This window comes from Solanum pennellii, chromosome 7, assembly GCF_001406875.1.
Source record: "Solanum pennellii chromosome 7, SPENNV200".
Taxonomy (NCBI): domain Eukaryota; kingdom Viridiplantae; phylum Streptophyta; class Magnoliopsida; order Solanales; family Solanaceae; genus Solanum; species Solanum pennellii.
The window spans coordinates 75,009,641-75,035,982 of record NC_028643.1 but is presented as its reverse complement, the minus strand read 5'-3'; the positions used below and the strand labels follow the sequence as shown (position 1 = coordinate 75,035,982).

Here is a 26,342-nt window from a genome sequence, read left to right as displayed (position 1 = left end):
GGACCACAATGTAAGAGAAAAATCTAGCAGATTTTTAATCATTGGAATAATTTTCCAATAATACCAGAAAATAAGTGTGAAAATTGAAGTCTAGCTCAAGTAGCTTAATTAAAGCGATTTTGACCAAATCAAAGTCCTTTTTTATGAACTTAAATTGCAACTTCGTTGAGGTTGAACATTACGAAAAGTCTACAAGTCAAACATCACAAAAGGCCTATATAAGATATAGTTTCCTTGGATCATGAGATTAATTTATCAACATAATATACATAAGTATTTTTGCATAGAATTGATTAAAATTTTAAACAAAAATATGGCGCGGTTATACGGTGTGGTAGATGGTGGCTCTGAGGGTTCGGGGCTAATGATAATGGTGGGGATGGTTGTTATGTCTGTTTTAATGATTTCTATGATCATTTTTGCTTGCGGAGACTCTTCTAACGGAGAAAGGAAACGTTGGGGTGATGGAGGTTATTATGGTGGTGGAGGAGGCCGTTGTGGTGGAGGCACCGGTTGCGGTGGTGGTGGTGGTGGATGCTGAGTTCTTGTATTTGTGGAGGAGTCAAGAGTTTTATAGCTTGATCTTTTGGCTTGTGTAGATCTGAGTTTTATGTATGATATATAGTATTCAAGTTAAAGTATATATTATCAGTGTTAATATTTTTGTTACATTATTAACTCTATCGAAGGATGTAGAAATCTTTGTAAAATATGAAACTTGTAAAGTTGTAATTAAGATAAATTATACTCCACATGCAATTGTTATATATTTGTGACATTTTCTGCATGCATGGAGTTACCAAGAAAATATTATAATGTTTCGTAGTTAAGAAAGTTTGGATACGCTTTTTATTCATTCGAACTAATAAAACCACAAATGTTCCTCCAAACCAATCAACCCCTAAATTCACTTTACTTGATACTAACAAATGTGTATCAGTAGTATTACAAGTCAGAAACAAGCATGAAAACAAAAAACTATATTGAAAGTAAGATGCTTGAGCTGTTGAAATAGATGCTAAGAGATCAGAAACAAGAAGGTGATCAAATCGCGCAGAGTAACCCATAGAAACAGCCAATTTGCAAGATTGTGAAAGTAGCATCTCTATTTGTTACGTTTTTTAGCCTGCTTGCCTTGACCCTTCTTAGGAGGTCCCTTTCCACGACGTTTAAGCATTTCAAGCTTGCTCAGGCGCTCTTGCTCTTGACGTGCCATCACAAGAGGATCATCTTTCATGATATCATGTGGGTACCATTGTGAAACCTTCTCACCGATGAGTTTCTTGCGTAAAACCTTGTGGGATGATCTCTGCCCGGTTGGATTAAGCACATGACCAAATATCCTGGCCCTTGCTTCAGCCACCCCTTCAATGGCTGCAGCAGCTACCACATTCTTTAGTCTCCCAAAGTTCATTTCTTGGTTCCGAAAGCAGCTCAGTACACGGATTCTCTGCACAAAGAATCAGTCTCAAGACACATTAAACCAAGTCGCTATTAGTATATCTCAACGGTGACTAAAAGTGTAAAGATTCTCTTACACTACCAGCATAAAGAAAACATCAATTTGGAATTGTGACAGTTTAAAATCAACGCAAGCCATTATCAACAAGGGTTCAGCGGGAAGTCTAATACAATAGTAAATATATCCGACTCACTTACAAAATAGCAATAAGACATCAGGAGTCAGAAGATGACTTTATTGCTATCACTTCAAAACAAAGTTCATTAGTTCAACATCTTTCATAAGAATTTCTACCTTATCCAGAACACCCTAAATAACAAGGGTGAACTTATTTCTCCCTCCTTTTATTTTGGTATAGCCATACGGCTTTATGAACTGCTTAGCATCCATTGGGCAGGATAAATAATTGTGATTCAGCAGGGCCTTTTATATCCCTTTTAGACTCTAGATGGGTGATGATACCTAACAAGTATGAACATCACATCACTTTCCCCCCATCTCCAGGTAATGACTGCATGTTTCACCCGTGAATCTGTTTACTACATGAGTGCTGAATAAAGAAAAGAATTAACGACCAATTAGCTAATACTATTTTGCAGCTAACAATGATATTACCGCATGATAATAGTGTTAGCTTAGGTAGACTCAGAGAATAAATTAGAATGATAGCACTTGCAGCAAAATATTGGCATCTTCAACGAGATGGCCCACAGTTGAAGGTGGAGGACAATTGAATCTCAGTGAGCCTGGCAATATATAAATTCTAGGATAGAGATGGAGCCATCACCTACTTCTATTAGAAATTTTGACAAGAAGAAAAAAAGTTTTCATAGAACAGCACATGAGATTTCAATTGTCATAACTATAGACCATGATTGTATTACGTGTGAATGCAGGTATAAACTGTAATTATTCCGAACAGTCCAAATTTTGGATTAGTCTTTGGTTATAATTGATAAACCAGTGGATTCCCCTCACCCTCCTTCTCAGCCCATTAAATTACAAACGTAAGTTAAAAGACCAATCTTTATAAAAATAAAAATAAAAACTGAAAGAGGGGGCTGAAGAAAAAGATGGCTCCCAACTCTATGTTTAATCGATGAATGGGCACTGATGTATTAGTAAAAGAAGAGAGCAACTAAGGGAACTCAGAATATAAGGTTCTGACCCTTCCGTTAAGAGAGATGGATTCGAACAACACATCAGGCTTGTTGAATTGATTAGACACAATGACAAGTCTCGAAAATATAGATCAAATTATGTTACTTGTAAAATTAAAAATAACGGTTAACGTGTACAAACCATCCCAATGACAACCTGAAAACTAAATTGAAATGAAAACAACTATAAATGAAGACAAGTGTGTATATTGAGTTATTGACTAATAATTTGCTTTAATGACAGAACACTAGTGAATGAGAAAAAGGTGCTTCATCTTTTATGTAACGAACTGCAATGATTCAAAATTTTATAGCAAGTTGCATAGACAAATCTCACAATTCTAATACAGATTAACCCTCACATCTCAGTCGTAAACACAAATTCATAGTTACAATTTATGATTTACATCAAATTAATTTAAAGTAATGACCTATCTAAATTTCAACTTCCATGGAAAATCAAAAACATGAAGTGCAGGAGAGTATTACCAGACACCGGAGAAGAGAGGATGAGAGAAACACCACAAAAAGGGGAAATGGAGAAGCTGTCCTTCACTAAACTCAGTCCTGAGAAGCGGTCTCTGTAATCTGTATTCTTAAAAAAAGAACAAAATAATGGTGAAATAGCCATCTGGTTGCATGTTAGACAAAAAACAAACGCACATTTCTGATGTACTCACCCATAGTCATGTCTGCTTCTATATACATACAGATATACACACTTTTTTTTAAAAGGTATGTATTTTAAAGAGAGATACCAAGATGGTACAAAAAACAGAAACAATAACAGAATAGAACAGAAAGCAGCCTACAACACTCTTCTTCGAAATCCATATACTGGTTCAAACTATCTATTGAGCTACACTTTTACACCCAAAGTACAATTTTTGTTAACATCTACTCTTCATTCTAGAAATGCGAGCTTCAAAGCAAGCCTTGTTCTGCTTCAGCCATATTGATACACACTCGTGAATAATAAACAAACCTCATGAAACAAAGGAAAATATCTACAAAAAAACTTTAACACTACTAAATTAGTAATCTAGACAGTCATGAAAACCAAAGATAACCCCTCTAAACATCTAGAAAACTACTATACCAATAAGAGACTTGGACCAATGTACCTAAGAATGAAACATTATTTAAGGATTATAAAAGTAGAAACACAATTTCATCACAACCTTACAGGACCAAGGTCATTCTTGTTAAACCAAAATAATATGTTCTCACAAAAAAAATTAGAGTTTGCTGTAAACATGCATTTTTTTTCTATTTCAAAAATAATAATACACTCACAAGTTTTTCAAAACCAAAATCACTGACCTCAGAAAGAAAGCAAAGTAGATCTGTAGATGATGTAATAAGTGAGCAGTTTCCAATACTGCGATATGCTTCGTCGAGTCGGGAATCGGAATAGTAGAAACCGGTGGCGGTCGGCGGTCGGCGGTCGGCGGTATGAATTTTAGTTTCCCGTCGTAGTTGTAGAAGTGAATGTAAAACTAAAACCCTGAGAGAGACAAATCTAAAAGAGTCCTTCGTGTATAGGGTCAAAGTGTATTTTGGTTCTTTAGGTATTACTTTGTACAAATTAGGTCTTTAAGTTTTAAATAAGTGAACACTTTTGGTCCAGGTGACGACAAACACATCAAAACTAACAGAAAATGTATCTATATAAAAAATTTAAAATTAAAGTGACACCAATTTATATTGATTTTAAGATTTCAAAATCAAAATCAAGCAGAGAAGTGTTAGATGTTTTTTTTATCTGATTTAATTTTTAATTTTTCGTGAATATTTTTAGTGCGTTGTATGAAATTTGTCCCGCCATATATTAAAGTTTTAATAAATTTATTTCAATCCATTCTACCCTCCTCTGCGTAAGTTCAAACTCATCTCATATCGCTCCATTGTCATCTTTATGGGTGTATAGCTTCTTATTTTGGCTTGTGTAGATTATTAACATTCTAAGTAATATATAGTTAAAGTTATATATATTATTAATGAGGATAATTTTTATATTATGAAGTAATTCAAAGAACGTATATAGGTGACTTTGTAAAGATATGAAACATAATATCTTTAAAAAGATGCATTACAAATAAATAAATGTAACATGATGCTCAATAATAAAAAGGAAAAAGGGATGGATTTATCCTCGAACTTTAATAAATGATATGTCGTTACTCTTTGTTATACTTTGCGTACACGCATGTCTCTACCGTCTAATTATAGCTATAAATATACCCCTCTCATTAACGGACTTCTATTTTTTACACGTGTCTTAATCCTATTAAATTATCAATTTGACCCATTTTCTTAACCCATAACCCAACAATCCACCCCATAACCCATAACTTACCCAATATACACTAAAAAGAATCCTAATTAAAACACCCAAATTAACTTTCACATTTCACCCAAATTGAAGAATGCACTAAAGAACATAGTTAGTCAAGTAGCAAAGAGAACATTGATGATAGATGCTAATGGTGAGCTTCTTTATCCAGCAAGATTCTGTGAAGAGGAATTGCTTCTAATCGTTGACAGGGAATACTTATTTGCCTATGTTGATGATCCTTTGCAGTTCCAACTATCCTTTGATGCAGAAGCTGCGACAAGTCCTTGTTGATTATGCAATGAAGAATGGTGAAAGTGAGAAAAATGTGAACAGCTCAATCTTCCAAAAGATTGGAGCTTTCGAGGACGAATTAAAGGTTGTGTTGCCTAATGAAGTTGAGAATGCAAGAGTTGTTCTTGAAGGTGGCAACCCTTTAATTCCTAATTTGGGTGTTTTAATTAGGATTTCTTTTAGTGTCTATTGCGTGGGTTATGGGTTATGGAGCGGATTATTGGGTTATGGATTAAAAAATGGGCCAAATTGATAGTTTAATAGGATTAAGACACGTGTAAAAAAATACGAGCCCGTTAGTAAGAGGGGTATATTTGTACCTATAATTGGACTGCAGGGATATATGTGTATGCAAAGTATAACGAAGGGTATAGACATACCATTTATTAAAATTCAGGGGTAAATCTATCCTTTTTCCCTAATAAAAATGATACGTATATATACAAAAACATCCAAACGAAGAGGCATTTTAAAACTTCAAAAATTTTGAAGTGAATTTTATGATTTTATTTTTGCACAAACAATACTGAAGATAGTAGAAGAAAAAAGGGGAAAGAGTAAAAAAAATTACAAAAAAAAAAAGGGACGGGAGAGAAGGTCGATAACCCTTTTTCTAAATAGTAGATTGATATTATCAATAAAAGATATGTTAAGATCTCATTAAGCTGAATTAATCTTTGCATAAAAAATAGAAACATTATTATATGAATCGTGATAGTAAACTATTAATCATAGGTATATTCTTAGAATAAATTATTTTAAAAAGTATTCTTAATTTTTTTCCAAGTTGTTGCTTAGAAAAAATACTAAAATAATCAGGTCGATCAACCATTTTTCAAAGAGTCCTAATTAGAATTTGGGACTTAAGTTTATTTTTCCAAAATTTTGAGTTACAATCATAACTAACATATGTAATCGAATTTTTTACTAGACATTATGCATAATTTATTTTTACCGATAAATTGTTCATGATAATAAATTTAATTCACGTTCACTTATTTATTAAATAACATAATGATAATTGTCAGTTAATTCTTTGCACGTATAGAAAATTAAAAATGTATTTATGATTGAAGACATGTGTAATGTATTAAAATGTCACTTATTTTTGTGATCTTAAATCTGTCATGAGGAATATATTCTTTTTTTCAACGGTCAAAAAGAAAAGCAAGACAAACAAATTGAAATGAATGATATATATGATATATGTATATTAACTTACATATATAAATATTGTTGTTGAATAATTATATGATATACTTCGCTTTTAAAGATTTAAATTATGTCAATTGTAGATATATTTCGTTTTTAAAGATTCAAATTGTGTCAAACTTTAATTAGTATTTTAAGGCAACTTCTTCTAAGGATTTTGGATTACGTGAGAGAGGAAAATATATAATATTTATATTTGAATATCCTGTTGTTTCGACCATGTTAAGTTGTTTTAATATAATAGTATATTAATTAAAGTAGACATAGTTTTCCTGGCTTAAAAGAACGAAATTTCAACAAGAAATCTATTGAAAAATTCGCTTTTTATCTCTAAATATTGTATATTTCATATTGAATTAGATGTTCTGTGTCCAACTCTAAGCAATTCTTACCAACATATGCATCTGATCATATATGTTATATTATCTATTCCAACAAGTAATATAAAAGAACGAGGTTTGGATGTGCTTCTATCCTAAAAGGGAGTTCGTTGAGGATGAGTACGAGAATCAAATCGATTGAGCGAGGTATAGGGAAGGATTGCATCTCAAAGAGTATAATATTCACAGTCCTAATAGGCTAATACAAGCATTAGTGATTACTTCAATGAATTGATTCTTTAGAATTGATTAATAGTCAAAAATTTCAATTTTTGGAAAATCTATCATTTATTAAATCTACTACACACAAGTGCCCATGCTAGCACGGATCCAATATTTATAATTTTTTTGTCTCATTTGTATGTAGCACAAATATAATTTCAAGAGTCAATCAAATAATGTTAATTATTGAGATTTACAATATTTTCTACATGTTACCTTTTTTTTTAATCCCATTTTATGTGACACAAATATATTAATTTTATGAATCAATCGAATTTTTTATATGTTTCTTTTACACATATTTTAAAGTGGCAATTATCATAATTTATAGTATCTCTAACATAATTTTTAAATATTTTAATTAAAAAATAAGACAAACAAATATGTGTAGTAGAAATAGATATAGACAACAGGCTAACAAAGATCCCACTAGTTAGATTGACGCATCAAAAAAAGAACTAAAACTCAAGACACAATCTAAAATAACTTTGGAATTCTGATGAGCAAAGAGTATTTTATTCTAATTGATGACAGCTTGCTTACAAAAAGAATTGGAAATTTTACATACAAAAGAATATAGATATCAGATATATGGACATGAAAAAATAGTAAACCACAAAAAACATTACAGTACATCAAGAGCATATGAAGGAGTGTTTGTATTCCTAAAAATACAAGTAGTTGGAGGAATCTGGACAGTTGCTAGTGTCTCTACAGAGTATAGCTCGAGCTTCGACAATTGAACGAGGGGGCTCAATATCTTTCTCTTGCAACGCGTTTCCTTGCAATCTTTGCATTTGGGAAGCAAATATATCGTCCAGAACCTGTAAAAAGTGAACCATGTTAATGCATACATTTTCAAGGACCATTTGTATAATATACATTGTAGATACTGAATTTTAGTTGTACTTACCCCAAGAGCATGGTAGGAACCGCTATACCATACTCGATTCTCTTTTCTTCCTTCTAAGAATTTCAGTATGATCTAGTAGTGCAAGAATAATAGAACAAAAAGTCATTAGATGGTACTCAAGAGGAAGAAAAAAAACAGAGAAAAAGTTATTGTTGTTGAATAGCTCGAGTTTGAGATGGCCACTAGATTAACCAACCTGTCCCATTTTGTCCCAATATCCACGGCAGATTGCAACAAATATTGCACTTGTAAAGACTTCCTGCAAGTTGCTTATGGAATCTGAGAGTTGTGAATTCAGCATTTGCAGTTTTTCGCGGATCTCAGCCTCACCATCTGTTTCTTTTGTTTCCTCCAAGATCCTCTGCAAACGTGTGCAACGATTCGATTGTGTCTGCAGCAGTCAAAAGTTAGAACAAGATGAACCTCATTTTCATTACGTTAGCTATCACATGGTTTTTGCTCTGACTGAGAAATATAGCCAAATTACATACGAGATAGTAGTAGTTGCTTACATTACTAGCAAGCTTGATTATTATTGCCTGCATGTAGTTTTTGTATTTAGTCCTCAGCAATACTGTAACTCCATTCAGTTGCTCCCCGAAATTGGATTTCTTTTCTCCATTTGCTGGCAGATAGGACGCCCACGACTTCAAAATGTCCTCTAGTTTACAGTGTAGGACGTCAAGAATTCTCTTGATTGTATTCAAGAAAGTCCCCAACTGTCAAAACAAGGCCAAGCGTATTAAGTTAGTTATGCCTAAGCATTCTTTGAGATTGGAATATTACAAAAAGAGATCCCCCGTCTCTCTCTTTTAATATTCACCTTTCATAAACACACTAATTCTTTTAATCTATCCATCTATTAGCACTTACCTGATTAGGAATGCTATAAAGAGTAGTTGATTGCCTTCTTGCTAATTTCTGAACTTGCATTCCGAGCTTCTTTGGAATGCTGTCTTTCAGGGGGGTCAAGATCTCATTGTACTGTTTCTCCATGGCTTTTATAATTGCTCTTTCTACATTAGCAACAGCCTATATATGACATCAACAGAAAGCATTATCAGCAAACAGAAGGGTCATAAAACACATCAAGCATCGGTCTACATGTTCCCTGGATAGCAAAATTGAACTTACATTCTCCAGAATGATGGTGTACTGAGGCCAACGGTTGATCACTACTTCATACTCAGTTAACATTTGCTTGGTTTTTTCGAACATTTCTTCAGCAAAAGGAGAAGTCGAATAGTTTGTAACAACTCCAGACCATAACACCTGAAAGAGGTGATAGAGTGTGAGAAACATGCTGCCTCATGAAACCAATTGCATCTCCAGAAAACCTTTAGCCTATGATGCACAAAAGAGACGGGAGTATTTAAGTGAGTATTAAGAGCACCGCTATGTACCTTTTCTGCCTTGCAAAGCTCAAGTAAGTGAAGCTGCATATCTTCTATCCATACCATTATATAACTATGAAAGAGGCCCCTTGAATCTACACCACCTTGCACTAAGCTGAAGCATGAGAGGAAAGAACAATGTGAGAAGAACTTGTCTAAGCAAGCCTAACAACAGTATTTGTTTACAAATTTACTTTAAACTCAAGATCACCTGAGGTTCCATGAGTCTAGGTTTCTCTCAAAATCAGCTGCTGCAATCAAAAGTTCATTTACATGTGGAGAAGGACTTGATGGAGGCCATGCAGCAAGAAAGTTCTTGAGCCTCTTACACAATTCAGTACTGTAAACTGAAGCCGTTATGCTAGAGAGATCAATTGAACTGAAAAAGGAAGTACCATTTAAGTCAATCAGTAGCAGTTTGAGTTGCACAACTGCAACAGTCAGATAATAAGAACTTGGAGCAGTAATTGTAGGCAAATTTAACCTATTTGTTCCAACGTACCTAGGTAGTATATGTTGGTTGTGTATCTTAATATCTGCCTGGATTTCATTTGATATGTTGGAGCAGAGGTTCTTCATCTTCGAATAAGCAGTGGATATCGTTACTGAATCCATGACAAAGCCATCAAGGTTTATTGACAAGAAGTCGTCAGTTTCCATCATGTGTTTTCGGCACCTCTTTGCTGCTGCTGTCTGTTAAATCATAATATTGTTAGACTTGATATTAGACAAGTGGTGCAATCAAAATCAGACAACCAGCTGCTCACAACTCTTTTATCTAAAAGTGCATAAGAGACACTAGCATTCATTTATTATATCCAACTTACATTGTTATTTAGCTTCGTTTGTCTTAACTTTAAAACCATCAAGTGCAAACACAATATGGTATCTTTTCCCCAGCAAGAAAGTTCATGTTTCATTCATTTCTTTTTCGTTTATTGCGTCTTTGTCCCATGGACCATTATCTAGATAAACAGACTCGACTAGCTTCCATCCGAGTACATTTTGTAATTAGAGTAATAAGTTGTTGCACAAAATTCTAAAATCAGTAATTGCGATGGATGTCAAGTTTGGCATCAATATGTGGAGGGTGAGATCTAATCAATGGTAAAGATTAAGTTTTAAAATACAAAAGAATATTAAAATGTTTAAGCCCAAATTTTGGACATAAAAAAGAAGATTAACCTGTATATAATTCCGAAGTGTCATTTGTGCATCTTGAGCAAGTATATCATGGAGAAGAGTGTAAATTTGCACGGCAGGAGCAAGTGCTGGTGCTGCAGTTTCTGGGAAAGGAGCTGACATGTCTGCTAAGCCCGTAGGACAGCTTTCATCCAATGACTTGTAGTTTTCGAACACAGTGGCCAAGAGACCTTCAATCTCAGTTTCACAATCCAGAAGCAAACTTTTCTGAAAGAAGAAAAAACCATAAGTTTACATCAGCTTCAGCTCAGGTACCTGATCTCGGCCAGCTTACTGAAATTAGCCTTCTTTTATAATATCAAGTCTAATATGATGATTAACACTTCAAAAAGATAATCTGGTATCAAAATAGTGAAAGGTAAAGGATAAATTCCATAAGCATTCTCTTTTCTGGAGTGTACTAACTAAGACACCATCTATCTATCTTGAAGGTTTGAGAGTTAAAAATTTGATACCTCTTGTCTTGTCATACTTCTGTCACTCCTTGCCTTCATAACTGGCACAAGCAACTCATGGATGAGCTCCAAACAATCTTTTGTTGGAGTCGCGACATCCATGACATATGAAAGGTACCTGTTGAACTCTGATTATCAGCTTTTTCTGGAATTGTGACATCCATGACATTAAAGAAAATATAACATTCCATATCTGGTTGATATCACAAGCTAAGCACCTCAATCTAGTATAGGTATCTGTTACCCCGTAGTACTCAGAAAACTCTGTGAGTAACCAGTTCCAAGGTTCCCCAGACCTTAAACTTCGTGCACAAAACTGCTGAGCACGCATTGAAGCCTCCAGTAGCAGATCATATGCAAGAGTCTCCGCAATTGGTCCACTCTGTTATAAATGAGAATGAAATGCTATCAAAAGTTATTACTAATTTGATAACTTATAAAATGAGCTAAGACACCACACATAAGCATATTTTTGAGTACTATATTTTAACAATACCAGGCATAAGATACTATTGAACTGCAAGAGGGCCTAATCACACTTTAGTAGAATCAAATTTTAAATTTTACTTTTCTGGCTTGAGTGGAAGAATAATTGATATTATCTCTTCTGTACATGATCATACTCCGTCCATCTCTCTTTATCCTCAGATTTATACAAAAAAAGAACATGTTCCATCGAACTGAAATGAAAATTAGTGGAGTGTCCATGGTTAAACCTTGACTTGTGTTGTCTCGTCGGTTGTGATTGTACAATTGATTGATAGCTGAACCTTCCCAACACATTCATTATCATCATGATAAATGGGCCACCAGCGAATCTTATCATTCTGGAGCAATTACAAAACTGATGTAAGAAGGCGGCGGTAATGATAAAAATTTGAAAAGTAAATTAATAAGTTAAAACATAATGACATTTTGGAGGACTAGACATACATTATTGTCAGCCACAGCTGAAACTGGTATTGAAGTTCGACCCAAAGTACTTTTCTTCATATCTTGTACTTCAAGCAGAAGAGCATCTCCTTGGTTCTCTGGAAAACTGAATATAAAAGCATGTGTTATCTTGTATGGAGAAATTAATATCTCAACATCACGGTCGGATCGACGAGCTAGATCATCATATGCATATTTCAAAGGGTGACCCATTTTCCTCTTCTTGCAGATTTTAATCAGAGCTCTCCTACCATATTAACCTATTTCTAATCTTGAGAAGTGCTCAATTATTAGATAATCACAGAATTTGATCTTCACTTCCTAATGATATTCAGGACTCGGAGCAAGAGCAAGCCAAGGTTATTCAACTGGACCAATAGAGCCACTATGGACAGAAACAAAGTAAAATAACAACTTACAAGTCATGGTGATCACCACTTCCTGGTATCAGTGTAACAGCAGAATTTGGTTCGAATTTAGTATCTTCAGTTGAACTCTTCAGGAGAACTAAGCATCTAAAGGATTCTGCAGGCAACATATTGGAAAACAATTATCTTAGTTATGTATGAGGATCCAAAAAGCTCTACATATTTTTGTTTGATTCTGATAGGTTCAAAGAACTACTTATTATCAGGGAGCTCATCTGAACTCTTAACACGCACATAATAACCTACCTAGACCATCAATGCTTTATTAGGTAATGAATCAACTAGGTCTCAACCCCGAAACTAGTTGGGGTCGGTTGTATGAATTTATGGGAACCATTACACTTGATTCAGGTTGTTTCATTTCTAATACTTAATATTTTCTCTTCTTGGACAAATTAGGAGTTCTTTAAAACTAGAGTGTCTCTAAGTCTCACGCTTAAATTGACATAAAAATCTACAAAAATATTAAATACCTCCTCATAGACGCATTCTATTACAGCTAATACAACTGCTAATTGTTACTCTCTGCTTCTACTGAGTTCTGTTATTAACCAAGTCTGTATTTGTTGCTAGAGGTAGTAATTCTTTTGAAACACTTCTCTCCATGTGATTTAACGTGTCTAAGATATCCCCTTTTAGCACTCTTCCATCAACATATTTTCACAACTAGAGACCAACATAGTTTACAAGGAGAAAAAAGAATAAATCAATCAGTTTGCTATTTCATCCTCTAGAATAACCATTCTAAAGAATCAAGTATGCTAAAAATTCCAGAAACCTTTTAGAAGACTATGTTTTTTCTACTCAAGCCTTTTAGCCTTAGGTAACCTGTTTCCTCGATCCAATGGAAGAGAAAGAATCATTCAATGAAGTACTTACCTTCGCATGTCAACAGAGTTGAATGAATTTTAAGAGAATTGATTCCATTTTTCACCAGTGACGAAACATGTCGGACATAATCTGCTCCTGCATGCAAGCTAATTGCACCTCGCATTGAGTCTGTGCTCTTAAGCTTCCTCTTTGGTACAATTCTTAACTTTCTTACTGCAATAGGCAAAGTTAAAGATACACATTACACTACAGAATAAGAGATCTAGTTGTAGTTTGACAGCTTTTATTTCATTATCTTCATCTGGCAGATACACAGACTGCATTCTACCTTCATTTGAAACATTAAAATAGCACATTCCAGAACATCTTAGTCAAAAGATATGTTGACTCATCAATGTTTAACTGAGAAGTAATGTGCCTAAAATCAAACAAGATATTGTAGCAAATAGTTCAATGAAACCATAACTTATTATTCTAATATGTCTTCACATAAGTAGAAATTACTAGCTCTAAATTATAAATCACGCACTAACCTCACTCTCACACACAAAAAAACAGAAGAGCAAAGAAGTGCACTACCAATAACGTCAAAATTTAAGCAAAAATAATTGCTTTTGAGTTATACCTTCCACACGAACTTTCCCGACTATCTTTCTCACTTTCAAGGGCAATGTTTGTCCATTGGTCTTATGAATACTTACTGTTGTCTGCATGCATCGAGGTTGCAACAACAGTTTCTGCAAGCTGAGAAGTTGGATAAGATGGAGAGAATGGTATTAGTCATGGAAATGAAGTTGTATCCATAAAAAAGGTGTTTTTAAGTGATTCAATAGGAGAAAAAATAAGCTAGCATACCAGAAAGCATTTCGAAGCATCTGGCATTCATCGCGTAAAAACTCAGGTGCCTCAACACACCCTCTTGCCCAAGCATTTAGGCATAGACGAATGCAGGCATCATAAGCCAGGAGAACTTGCCATCCGTTTTGACTGTTGTTTTCAAAGAAATGCTTAGTAATTGCAATCTTAAAAAAATAGATTCAGAAAAAGTCTACCTCCTTTTGCACCCTAAAGTAGACTAACACGAAGTGAAAATGATTAGATGTATAGCTACTTATAATAGTAATAAGGTGAAGAGAGAAGCAAAAGTCTTTGGCTTCATCAACATAAGGAATATGCTTAAGCTATCGGAAGATTCTTCTACTACTTCAACAAGAACCCACTAAGAATTCCTGCAGCTCAGACTTAACTTTTTCTCATCAATCCAGTCACCTTAATCTCTATGTTCTGTCAAAATATTAACTACATAAGTTCTGTCAAAATATTAACCACATAAGTCCATGATAAAACATAATCCTCTTAGGCTCTTTAATAATTCCTTATGGAATACCTTTTCAGAAAACAGTTTTGTGTGGACTTTTGCTGATCAAGGCACATGGTAACAGAACAGGAAGTGACACAGTTCCTCACTTATATAAAAGAGAGGTGTTAAGCTTTTTAATAGTAAAACAAGAAAAACAAAAAAGAGAGTAGCAAGCAAAACAAATGAAGTGAAGTAAAACCTGGTATCATAACGGCTTGGAAATCCCACCGAGTTCCCTTGCTGGGAATAGGGCAGTGCATTCGTTTCTATAACACTCGCCTTATCTCCCCTGCACCAAAATGAAACTGTCATTGGTTTCTTGAACTTCATGCTGAAATGAAGGACATTTGCAAATTTTCATTTTCTGAAGGTCAGTTCAACTTTTTCATACCCTCTACTTTCAGTCTCTGGAAGAACTTGTGCAACGTTTGGAATATTTATCCTATTGCTGTCCTGTGTACTAGACAATCCTTCTGAAATACCCAATCCATTTCCATACCAGGACTCTTCTGGTGTTTCTGAAAAGGCTTTCATACTATTCTGCTCAGTTCCAGCCAATTCTCCAGAAGTGCTCAATCCACTTGCTAGTTCAGAGTGAGCTTCATCTGCTCCAATATCCATTATTGGCGGTGCACTCGGGGTTCCTAAATCAACCAGCTTACCAACGGGTGTTGCCTGTATTTACAAATAGTTAACTTCTCAATAAATAATCAAGGGTGAAGCCAACATTATAGCTACCATCATTTAGGCTCAAATCATATATTTGTGACTCAAAATCCGTTTAAAATAAAAATCCCGACCCTGTCCCTACTTTTCATCAAGAAAAACTAAAATTTAGAACATTACTACACAATCAATCAACCGACCAACCAATATGAATTAATTGCATTGTGTTGCACTAGATTATATTTAGGCAAGGACAACACAACAACAACATACCAGTGAAACACACAAGTGGGGTTTGGGGAGGATAAAGCGTACGCAAACCTTACCCTACCTCATGGAGGTAGAGAGGTTGTTTTCAGCCCTCAGCTCAAGTGCAATAAATTATAGTAGTTATGAAAAAGGAAATATGGCAGTGAAAAAAACATCTCAATTACTAACAAGGAAAGCAATACGGAGCACTCAGTTAGAAAAAAGAACAATAATAACAATAAAATAATGCGGTAATTGAAACACAATAGACAATAGATGGTCACAGATATCAAAAGCAAGAAACAACATGTATAAGGCTAAGAGTAGGAATTCTTACATAGGCACTATGTGGTTGAACTTTTTCACGCAGATAGCTAGGAATACCCAAAATTTGAGCTTTCTGTCCACTTCCCTCAGTAAATCTTCTAGCATTTACCGGTACTTCAATTCGAAGATTCCCTTGTAAAACTCCTCTATTAATCGTGGACCCATTTCGATTGCTCAATCCAGCTCGTTTAATTTGACAAGAATTTGTACTTAATGCTTCTTCTTCTTCTTCAGAGTAGTGACCATTAAGTTCCTCTGAAGCTGAAGCAACACTCTCACTCTCAATTTCTTCATCATCATAATCGAAATCGCAATCATCATCATTACTGTCTACGCTAAGAGCCACTGTATTAAGGGGTTTCAAAAGACCAGAATGAAACTTCAAGGGTGGCAATACATGTGAATTCGGAGTATAACAAGCCAAAGGAGATCTAGAAATTGGGTATCTATCATCAAGCTTTTCAGATAACGGCGATCTTGTATTACTACTACTACATGATTGTTTAACTTCAGACCCCTGCACCCAAAATTTCAAGATTCATTCAGACTCAAAATTAAACAAAACCCACATGTAAAAATAGTTAATTTTCAGAACTGTTGAAGCATTTCAACGATTTAACGAAACTAAAAACAAGAAATATACTCAAAAATGGCAACTTTGTTACCTGTTTGATCCAGTTGATTGCAGACTCATCCAAACCTTCTGTAAACATTTTTTGTTTGTTGATTAGAAATGAAGGTGAAGGATTGTAGAGAGTTAAGCTTAAGGAGAAAAGCAAGAAAAAGTTAACAAGTGTAATGGGGAAGAAGAAGAAGAAGAGCGGTCTTGAGCTGAGTTGGTACTTCTAACGGCTAGTTTGAATAAAGGAGATGAATTTAATACTTATATGCTGCCCCAATTATTTGTATCTAAAGTCTCTTTTTCCGTTAAAAATAAAGAAGAAGAAAATTATTAATTCCACGAGTAATTATTCGGGATAAGTTATGATAGATAATTTATCTCATCACTAAGATATAAATAATCAGATAAATAGTCTTAGAACTATATAATACCTTCAACCAAACGCTATTGTATTTTATGTTGGGACAAATAAATATGTAGAACCCTTCCCTCCCCACCCCCACCAAATTATCATGTTTTTATTAGTTTCATATTTAAATAAAATGCCCAATTTACGTTATTGTGAACTATAACTTTCATGTGCTAAACCCCCATTAACTAACATATTTTATTAGTTTCATACTTATTATGTTTAGTTTACGTTAGCTCTGAATTATTACTTTCAGGTGTTCATGCTCCCAAAAAGTTTTAAGAACATTAAATAGTTTGATTTCACAGCAATTTCAGTCTATAATTTTTAATTTTATTGGGTCTTTGGGGTTGAAAAGCGCTACTCAAATATCGTGGACAAAATTCCTAAATTTTGAGTTCAATATTGAACAAAAAACTTCTGGTCTTGTACATAGTGAATTTGCCTCACAAAGCTATAACTGGTACCTTTATATTCTAAATGGGAACATAATAGTCACTAATCAATGTTAATATGATCATGTCTTCGCTTTCTGCTTAATTTAATTTGTTTTTATGAATGCTTGAGTATGAAGACAGATTCGGGATTTGAAGTTTATGCTTCAGGATCTAAGACAAATACAGGTTATCGGATTTTGTCAAACTCACACCGTCAACTCTACATCTGCACCTGCTAGGACGGACAACATAAGAAATTATTCTTTTAGGAAAAATTGATGCACTCCAAGGGGTGGTGTGAGGCTGAAAGAACCAAATTCCAGCATAGGGAATGTAACAAAACCACCTTAAACCTATCTTTCTTTTCAATTTCAAAGCTACAATGAGTTTTCTGGTAATTTTCCCATTGAAAGTAGAGGTTGTAAAGATACAAGAAATATGGGAGAAATGTAATTAAAACACAATGAAAGATGAAAATACTAAACAATAGCTTTTGGACTAACAAAATATCTAGCCTCAGAACATTACAGTAAAATAGAGAAGTACAAAAGTTCCTCATATGCAATTTTAGACACTCTTTCTGGCAGGACTATGTAAAGTTCCACAATGCACAACAGGTCTTTCTTTAGCCATCTAAACAATAATAATTGCGGCTCTGCACACCTGTTCAGTCAATCTTCACTGATGCAAAAAGATAATGCACAAAGTAAAATGATGTGAGGAAGCCAATCGTGCCAGTTGAAAGCATGATCGCTACTGCCATTATCAAAGAGTAGCCAAGGTAAAGTATAGCTGATACTGGGCCACTTAAGCTCTGAAGGTCAAAAACCAAGTAGTTGATGGAGTAGAGGAACACATATAGAGAAACAGAACCTGATGCATAGAATGCTTTCCACCACCACATCCAATCCTCCACACAAAGGTGCATATAAGTGAGCACAACTGAAACTTCAGCACAAACAGTAACCAACAGGAGGAGGACTATCAGCAGAAAACCGAAAACGTAGTAGAATCGTCCAAGCCAAATACTAGAGAGGATGAAGAAGAGTTCAATAAAGAGGGTTCCAAATGGCAGAGTTCCAGCACCAAGAACAAGAAGCCAAGAGGGATACTTGCGTGCAGGGATCTCCCTAGGAATCTGGTTAGTCCGCACTGGATATTGAATAGGCTCAGCTCGAGTGCCCAAATATCCTCCCACGAGGGTGAGAGGCACTGAAATACAGAACCAAAGCGATATGAGAATGAAATATAATGAGATGGGGAGTGCGCCAGTGCTCTTGCTTCCCCAAAGGATGAAATTCAGCACAGTGAGGATGACAAAGACAATCCCAGGAAAGAAGCATGCAGTTGACCATGCAACCGATCTCCAACCTTCCGAAGTACCCTTTATTGTTCTCCAAGCACGCACACTAACGTAACCAGCAGCAATTCCCAGAAAAAGATAAAGCAATATCATGCCTGTTAGCAGCATGCCTCGTGAAGCTGGTGACATGAAACCAAATGCTGCAAAAACAATAGTGACAACTGCCATTCCAGTAATTTGAACCCCATCTCCAATCATCACACACAGTAACTTCGAGTGATTTGGCTCTCTGAAAACATCTCCCACCACAAGCTTCCAACCAGAAAGCTCCTCATTCATCTGTGCCTGAGCCTCTTTATCCAGTTCCTCATACTTGGTCAAATCCCTTCTAACTGTTCTCAAAAAGATAACAAAAACAATACCAGCCAAGAAAAATATTACCATCAAAGAGTTGAGAATTGAAAACCAATGGACTCGGGCACCATCCATTTTCAAATAAGCATCCCATCGAGATGGCCATCTAGTGTCACTTTTAACGAATTCAACCTCATAAGTGAAAGACACTCTTTCTTGCTCTCTTATTATTTGAGACCTGTCAAGCTCCAGTGGACAACTTATTGACGAAGTGTTGTCATACATATGGAGTTTTGTCATCTTTTCTGGCTCATACTTGACACTGCATGGAACCACCTCAAAACCAACGATCTCAAAACCAGATGTTTTACTCTTATCAGTCTCTGAAATGACACCCATGCCTTCTTCACCTGTACCAATTATCTGAATTCCAGCACCCTCATACTCATGAATTAAAACCCTGAATTTAAGGTGGTTGATTATGTAATCATCGTTACTATTTTGTGGTGAGTAGCCAACTGGAAACCCAGTCCACTGAATTTTGAGCCCATTTTGGTTGGCATATCTCAAAGCAGGTAAATTATCCAAAATCATGTTAACCTGATATAGATCACGGGTCCTCTGCTTCAACAGCTTTACCTCATGCTCATTTAGGGGCGGAGTAGTACATAGGTAAATAGACTCATTGACATTCATCCTAAATCTGTAGGGGGAGTTGTCAATCTGATCTCCCATGAGCAACTCTCCTAGATTCTCAGCACTTTTCTTGACTCCGCCTGGAGGCTTGCAGTAAGGAAGACTATAGTAGCTGAATGGAAGTTCAGTTTCAATCGAAGTCAATGAATTCACTTTGACTAAGATTTCTTCATTTGGTGAATATGTATGCATGTAGCTTCCAGGAAGATAAAAACCATTGCTGGCATGAGAAACCAGAACAACATAAATGAAAACAGCCCAATATCTCCTTGTTGAGATCAATGGGGAAGCCATTGCTCAACAAAAATACCGGTCACCTGAATACTAGTTTGATCTAACCAAAAAATGCAAATCTCCGTAGATTATTCCGGGAACTCTGAGATAAAAAAAAAAGTGTTAGTGATCTTTCTTGAGCTTGATAAATGAAAAATGAAGAATCAGAAATATTACGCTTCCACCTAAAGATAAGGGACATTTACACCTCACAATTATATCGCTTATACTACTTTTACTTTATTTATTGGAAGTATGATTGAGCCGTGAAACAAGCAAGAGCCATAGAGATTATGGAGAAGGGAAGTTTTACCAGCTATGAGAATAGAGATATATCTACTACCATTATTACTTCATCCATAGACTAAATGCAGATATAAACACCAATTCAGGCCCTTAGGAGTAAGAAACAAATGCATATCACACTGATCATATTGGTGAACATATTAACTGAAACTCGCATGTATTACCGTACCTACTAAATTTGCCAGTAAGTTAATTACTCCGTATGCAACTAAACACACACAAGATTTAGAAGCTGGAGAAGCAGAAGAAAATGAAAAAAAGAAGGAAAATCACTCTGACCCGAATCCAACCAATATTAGTAGTTCAACGGCAACCAAATGGTAATACTAGGCAGCCAGAGATCCACCTACAGCAAGTGAAAGTGCACCAATGCTAACAACAAGTACAACTCAACTCAAATATTCTTTTTTTTTAAAATCACGTATTTATACTACGTCCGAACTCACTATTCTAAAGAAATAGTTAGTGTGGAAATAATCCAAGCCTTACTAAATAAACATAAAAAATTCATGATTAAAAAGGAAAACAACATTCATTCAAATCTAACAAAACATAAGATCTATGTGCCAGAGAACAAAATGAAACTCAGAAATAACTCAACCAACAAAACTCAAATCTAATGCTAGCTCGACCAGATCTACCGTGTCGCAGCGAGTGCACTCACACCGCTGTCTTCCCTCGAATTACATATCCATAATCTTTAACCAATATACATTTTCTAGCCTATGCCCTCATTCAGTGTTAAAAAAAAATTAAAAACCAACAAAATCATAGATCCATTTCTGAATTACTAACTGAAGTTCTCCGAATATTAACAGAATATGGCAAAGATGTAAATAAATACTCTTTAACATTAAATGAACCATTCAAATCATTCTACGCATTAATTCTACTCTTAACATTGATTTATGATTCAAAACGAAAAACAAACAACCATTCATTCATTCAAATCATTCTACACATAAGATCTAAACGCTAGAGAAGAACAAATCCAGAAATAACTCAACTTACAATAACTCAAATCTAATGCTAACATAAACAGATCCACCTCGTTGCAGCGAGTGCACACATACCGCCGTCATTCACTTAAATTAACATATCCAGAATCTACATTCAGTTACACTAGCTGTAGCCTCAGCAGCTAATAAATTAAATCCTAGATCCGTTTCTGTATACCACATAAAGCTTTCCGGCGCTATTAATACAATACCACAGAAATGAAAATAAATACTCGTAACATTAATTGAACTAGATCTATAATTAACACAATAAATAATGAATGAATTGTTTACCGGCGAGTGGACGAGTGATCGGAAAAGTGAGAAATGACGGTGGAATCGACGGAGATTTGGAAGAAAAGGGGAAAAGCATGAGAATCGTGAAGTGAAATCCAGAGGGCACTGAGGGACTTTGCCAATAAAAACCGTTTGCGCGTGTTATATGTGCGGCCCTACTATCGCGTGAGTTGCAATCAGGTTTTTTTTTTTTTTTAGATCTTGTTGTATTGTACTGATTGATGATGCCTATGGAAAATTCGGTAGATCTATGATCCTCTACATTGGAGGGACAAAAGGGTAATTTGCGTTTTAAAAAAAAAACTCAATAAAGTAATTTGAGAAATGTGATGGGCTTTTGTTGGCTAAAGCCCATGGGCCTTTTATTTTCCTCGTGCATGGCCTTTACCTTCGATTTTCTTCAAAATAATTACACAAATTTCACCTTTTAGTTTACTTGTTATCATTTTTTTCCTATAAATTTTACAAAATTCTCGTTTTTTCTAAGTCAAAAATGCCATTAATATATTCGATCCACCATTAATGTATCTGACCCTCTTTTTAATGTATCAGCGCATATATCTAAACCTCTTTTTAATGTATCAGCACTTGATTTTTTGGCTGTTAATGTATCCGACACTTTTTTTAATGTATCCGCGCTTTGTTTTATGGCCATTAATGTATCTGACCCTCTTTTTAATGTATCAGCGCTTACATTATTGTATATGTTTGAAGGATTTCTGTAATTATAAATTTTTAAGGGATAAATTATAATTTTACCTTGAAAGTATGTGATTTCTGTAATTTGCCCATTTTCTTGTACAAACCGAGGGTTGGCCACTTTTTGGTAATTTCCTATGCAAGGCATCTACCTTCAATAATATGCTAGTGTAATTTCGAGTTTCAAAGACGGAGTTTGGGGAAGGTTATCTATATAGAACTTTACCTTTATCTGATAAAAATAGAGAGGTGATTTCTAATAATTTTTTATTCGACTAAATTACATGACAACAATCAATAAAAAAAAGCATATATAATAGTGAAGAATTCATGTAAAAAGTAGTGGAGAAAAGAAAAGAACAGCAGTAACAAGTAACAACACAAGAATAAGACAATTGGATGGTAATAATAATAATACTGAAAAAGGATTAATTTTTAGTAATATAACTTTTTTACATGAAGTTTTATGTATAAAATCTTTGTTTGAAAATGATAGTGACACGCTACATTATCTTCTCCACTTTTTCTTAAAGTTTGAACTGCACGGTTCTCACTCTTGCCGTCCAAACTCTAAGCATTTGCATAAAGTTTGAATTATTGCGAATTACAACTCAAACTTCAGGATAATATTATGATTTTCACTTATAAAGTTCGAATTATATGATATTTGTCCACATTTGAATTGGTAGATCAATTCGTAGAAATTCATGTAAAAATCTCACCTTCAGAATTAGAGAAATCTACGTAAAAATCTCACGTTTAGGATTAGAGAAATCAAGGATTGTATTAATGTATTGATAAAAATAATGTTGAGTTACAAGCTCGAATTGTAGAGTGCTAAGTTAGCTGAACTTGCAGTCCTACTACAATACTTATTACAACAACAACAATAATAATAATAATAATAATAATAATAATAATAATAATTTATCATAAATAATCTAAATCTTGGTACTGCTATAACAGTGTTGTAAACTCGTCGATCAGTTTCATTGGATCTGTTCTTTTGACATGTTCCAATCATCAGCTTTCTTCTTCATCAACACTTATTGCAGACACGTCAGTCAACGTATGTTAGCTGCGTTGGACATGTTCATTCGATATGTTTCAATCGTCAGCTTCCTTCTTTTTTAACACTATTAAAAAAACAATTATTGACATAGTAAATTTATCATTTTATTTCTATTAATTAAGATTTATGAAATGGAAAATTTAAAATTTTCAAGAAATTATATCTTTTCTTAAAGTAATAAGTTGAAGGTATAGTAGACAAAATAATTTTGTTCTTTTAGAATGGACAAATAATTAAAAATAACTATAAAAATGGACAAGTAATTTGAAAGTATTTTTCTAATGTTTTGCTTTCGTAACTTTTGAATTTAAAAATATTGTCTTTAGAGTTGGAAACATTTTGGACATACAAACGAAGTCTCACTTGGCGAGAAAAGGGCAAGACGCCTAGAAATTTGAACCACAAAGACGAGATATGTATGACTCGAATTTAATAATTTGCTACTATCTTTGATTTTTCTTAGACCTATAAATAATATTTTTTCCATCTTAATTTATACTATATATTTTATTTTTTAGAATAAATATTTTAAGTTGATCGAAAATTTATATATAAAATTTTTATTTTCTAAAAATAAAATAGATATATCTATAAATTATATAAAAAATTACTATAAATCATAATAATTGATAAATTAAAATAATTAAAAAAAGTATAAAAAGTAATATAATTAAATATATATATTTAAATCTTAATATTTAAAATGTGTTACATAAATTAAAATAGATGGAATAAAATAGGATTAGTTTGAGCAAGTGTATCATCTCCCGTGCATGGGAGGAGCCACATTAATAAGTATTTGGGTGCCTATTGGGTGATATTATTATCTTTTCTAATATAACGATTAATATCTAGAATTTGTCTCTTTTCAACATAATTAGTTTCTAGAATTTGTCTTCTTCCAATCCTAAGTAATAATTAACAATTTAAATATTGAAAATACAATATAAAGAAAATTTAATTTGTTAAAAAAATTAACGGTATCATCTAAATTAGAACTACGATTAATATTTTAAAGCTTTAAGAGGATTAAAGATTGATCCACAAGGGTACGTTGATTGTTGAGTCCCCTAGATGGACCACCAGGGTATGTTGATCACTAAAATGGTCCTTGGTTGATAAATCGATCGTTTAATTATATTAATTTTTGAATTAAAGTAAGACGTTGTAATTCATAATGCATCTATAAATTATCATAGAGTACTAGTTGATTCAAGGTGGCACAATGGTGACATTATATGAAAAAAAAGGGGGACCTTAAAACATTCATTAAAGTGACTTGATACATTTATTTTTTGTTACGTTGTGCTTTACTACTACAACTGTTTGCTAAAACAAAACCTTTTTTCAAATGATTAGAGCAATATTTTCTTTTTTTAAAAAAATTATTTTCTTATTTATCTAAATAGTAAGTACTCCTACTTGATTAGCAAGTATATTGTTTCGAGAATACAATCTACGCAAATATTACAAATGATATGTGTTTTGTGTATTGGTGTATTCACGTAAATTTTTGGAAAAATTACTGAAATACACATCTTTTATTTTTCTTCTTTTCAATATCTTTTTTTATTTTTAAAAAATTCTAAAATTTCATATTTCTTTAATGTATTCGAGCTACATATTAATGTATTCAAACCAGTATTTAATATATAGTTTATTTTATAATGTAACTGAATTAGTTTTTAATGTATCCGAGATACATATCATGTATCCGAGCTAGTTTTTAATGCATCTGAGTTATATATTATGTATCCGATTTATGTTACACTGTATCCGAGATACTCTATAATATATCCTAGCTACATATTAATGTATTCGATTTGTGTTACTTTGTAAGAAATTAGTATAACGAGAAACTAAAGAGGATAGATTGTAATTTTATATTAAAATTTTGTGATTCCTAAAAAAAATTAGCTAAAAAATATCAAAATATTAAGAGTATATAAAGAACTCATAAAAATTCAACACATCTATATAAGTTCTCCGTTAAGAGGCATGGATATATTGAAATCATAATGAAAATTACAATTTTAATTATATATACATAATATAATTTTCTGTCTAACGAAATTTTGTGCCGGATCTACCTTAGACAATTTTTGCCGACCTCATTCAATTTTTCATTCTTGTAGCACATAATTTGAGTCTGGTCACATTCCGTCCACTAGCTCAACACCTTTCCTCCGCACCCACCGCCATATGTTTTGACGTGTTAATTCAATTTTGTTAGTCTATTATTATAACATTTGGTTATACCAGTCAAAAACAATTATCCAAACAAATAATATTAATATTTAAATAAAATGAGTGTAATAGTTCTATCATTTTGGTATAAACAAAATTGGAAGTTGTAGTTTTTATTGGTAAAATTATAACCTTATGAATTCCCCTCTCTTGCGGAAATAATTTCTCTTGCATGATTGAAGGAATATTGATTGTATTCAAGTGTTAAGGGAATACATGGGAGATATATATAGGAAATATAGGAAGGAGTACTAATCCTAATAGGACTAGAATTAAGGAGTACTAATCCTAATAGGACTAGGATTAGTACACAGTAAATACTAATATTATTTTATACTATTTATTTAATACTATCTGTTATTATCCCCCCTCAAGCTGAGCTGAGCGGAAGCGAACGGAAGCTTGGAACTGAGGTAATCGTGCTGTCGGCTCGGGAGAGGCTTGGTGAGAATATCAGCCGGTTGTTCTTCAGTGGGTACATACTGCACAGTCATGGTGCCGGCCTGAACTTCATCGCGAACAAAGAGACAATCGGTATCAACATGCTTCATTCTGGTGTGTAGGACGGAATTCTTGGCCACACAGATGGTTGATTTGTTGTCACAATAGAGAGTAGGAACAGTGTGAGTGGCGCGGAGTTCGCGAAGAATATATGTGACCCACATGGTCTCAGCAGCAAGAAGAGCAAGGGCGCGGTATTCAGCTTCAGTCGAGGACCGAGAGACCTTGGGTTGTTTTTTTGTACACCAGGAGATCAAGTTCGGCCCCAAAAAAACGAGAAACCCCGATGTAGATTTTCTGTCAT

General features: G+C 34.0%; 3 protein-coding genes across 7 annotated transcripts; all 3 read right to left on the bottom strand.

Moving 5' to 3' along the window:
- Positions 1-826: 826 nt before the first annotated feature.
- Positions 827-4,160, bottom strand: LOC107024395. Of its 4 annotated transcripts, none has more exons than XM_027918166.1 (3): positions 3,946-4,160; positions 3,112-3,217; positions 827-1,467 (listed from the first exon to the last, which is right to left on the bottom strand). In XM_027918166.1, exon 3 carries the CDS (start codon positions 1,412-1,414, stop codon positions 1,106-1,108), a length of 309 nt encoding a protein of 102 aa, XP_027773967.1. In that variant the 5' UTR covers positions 1,415-1,467; positions 3,112-3,217; positions 3,946-4,160; the 3' UTR covers positions 827-1,105. The 4 variants fall into 4 exon arrangements, with proteins under 4 accessions (XP_027773967.1, XP_015080862.1, XP_015080860.1 ...); XM_015225376.2 differs by having other exon boundaries at positions 3,112-3,210; XM_015225374.2 differs by having other exon boundaries at positions 827-1,450; positions 3,946-4,154.
- Positions 4,161-7,480: 3,320 nt separating this feature from the next.
- Positions 7,481-16,664, bottom strand: LOC107024170. Its single transcript, XM_015225082.2, has 22 exons — positions 16,490-16,664; positions 15,835-16,341; positions 14,974-15,257; positions 14,782-14,871; positions 14,078-14,209; positions 13,848-13,966; positions 13,271-13,435; positions 12,383-12,488; positions 11,964-12,069; positions 11,747-11,857; positions 11,249-11,412; positions 11,031-11,148; positions 10,558-10,782; positions 9,875-10,065; positions 9,584-9,751; positions 9,382-9,487; positions 9,113-9,250; positions 8,852-9,010; positions 8,491-8,697; positions 8,175-8,369; positions 7,979-8,050; positions 7,481-7,889 (listed from the first exon to the last, which is right to left on the bottom strand). Exons 1-22 carry the CDS (start codon positions 16,535-16,537, stop codon positions 7,731-7,733), a joined length of 3,570 nt encoding a protein of 1,189 aa, XP_015080568.1. The 5' UTR covers positions 16,538-16,664; the 3' UTR covers positions 7,481-7,730.
- Positions 16,665-17,679: 1,015 nt separating this feature from the next.
- Positions 17,680-21,710, bottom strand: LOC107025960 (transmembrane 9 superfamily member 12). 2 transcript variants are annotated; one of them, XM_015226770.2, is made up of 2 exons: positions 21,517-21,710; positions 17,680-20,021 (listed from the first exon to the last, which is right to left on the bottom strand). In XM_015226770.2, exon 2 carries the CDS (start codon positions 19,937-19,939, stop codon positions 17,960-17,962), a length of 1,980 nt encoding a protein of 659 aa, XP_015082256.1. In that variant the 5' UTR covers positions 19,940-20,021; positions 21,517-21,710; the 3' UTR covers positions 17,680-17,959. The 2 variants fall into 2 exon arrangements, with proteins under 2 accessions (XP_015082256.1, XP_015082257.1); XM_015226771.2 differs by lacking the exon at positions 21,517-21,710 and adding an exon at positions 21,236-21,399.
- Between the last annotated feature and the right edge of the window lie 4,632 nt (positions 21,711-26,342).

Excerpts from the sequence above, each read along its gene's own strand:
- LOC107024170 (XM_015225082.2), bottom strand. The coding sequence starts at position 16,537 with ATGTTTACAGAAGGTTTGGATGAGTCTGCAATCAACTGGATCAAACAG. Across the intron at positions 8,698-8,851 it reads TTTATAGCATTCCTAATCAG|TTGGGGACTTTCTTGAATAC; the intron begins GTAAGTGCTAAT and ends TTGTTTTGACAG. Across the intron at positions 8,051-8,174 it reads ATTGGGACAAAATGGGACAG|ATCATACTGAAATTCTTAGA; the intron begins GTTGGTTAATCT and ends TTGCACTACTAG.
- LOC107024395 (XM_027918166.1), bottom strand. The coding sequence starts at position 1,414 with ATGAACTTTGGGAGACTAAAGAATGTGGTAGCTGCTGCAGCCATTGAA.
- LOC107025960 (XM_015226770.2), bottom strand. The coding sequence starts at position 19,939 with ATGGCTTCCCCATTGATCTCAACAAGGAGATATTGGGCTGTTTTCATT.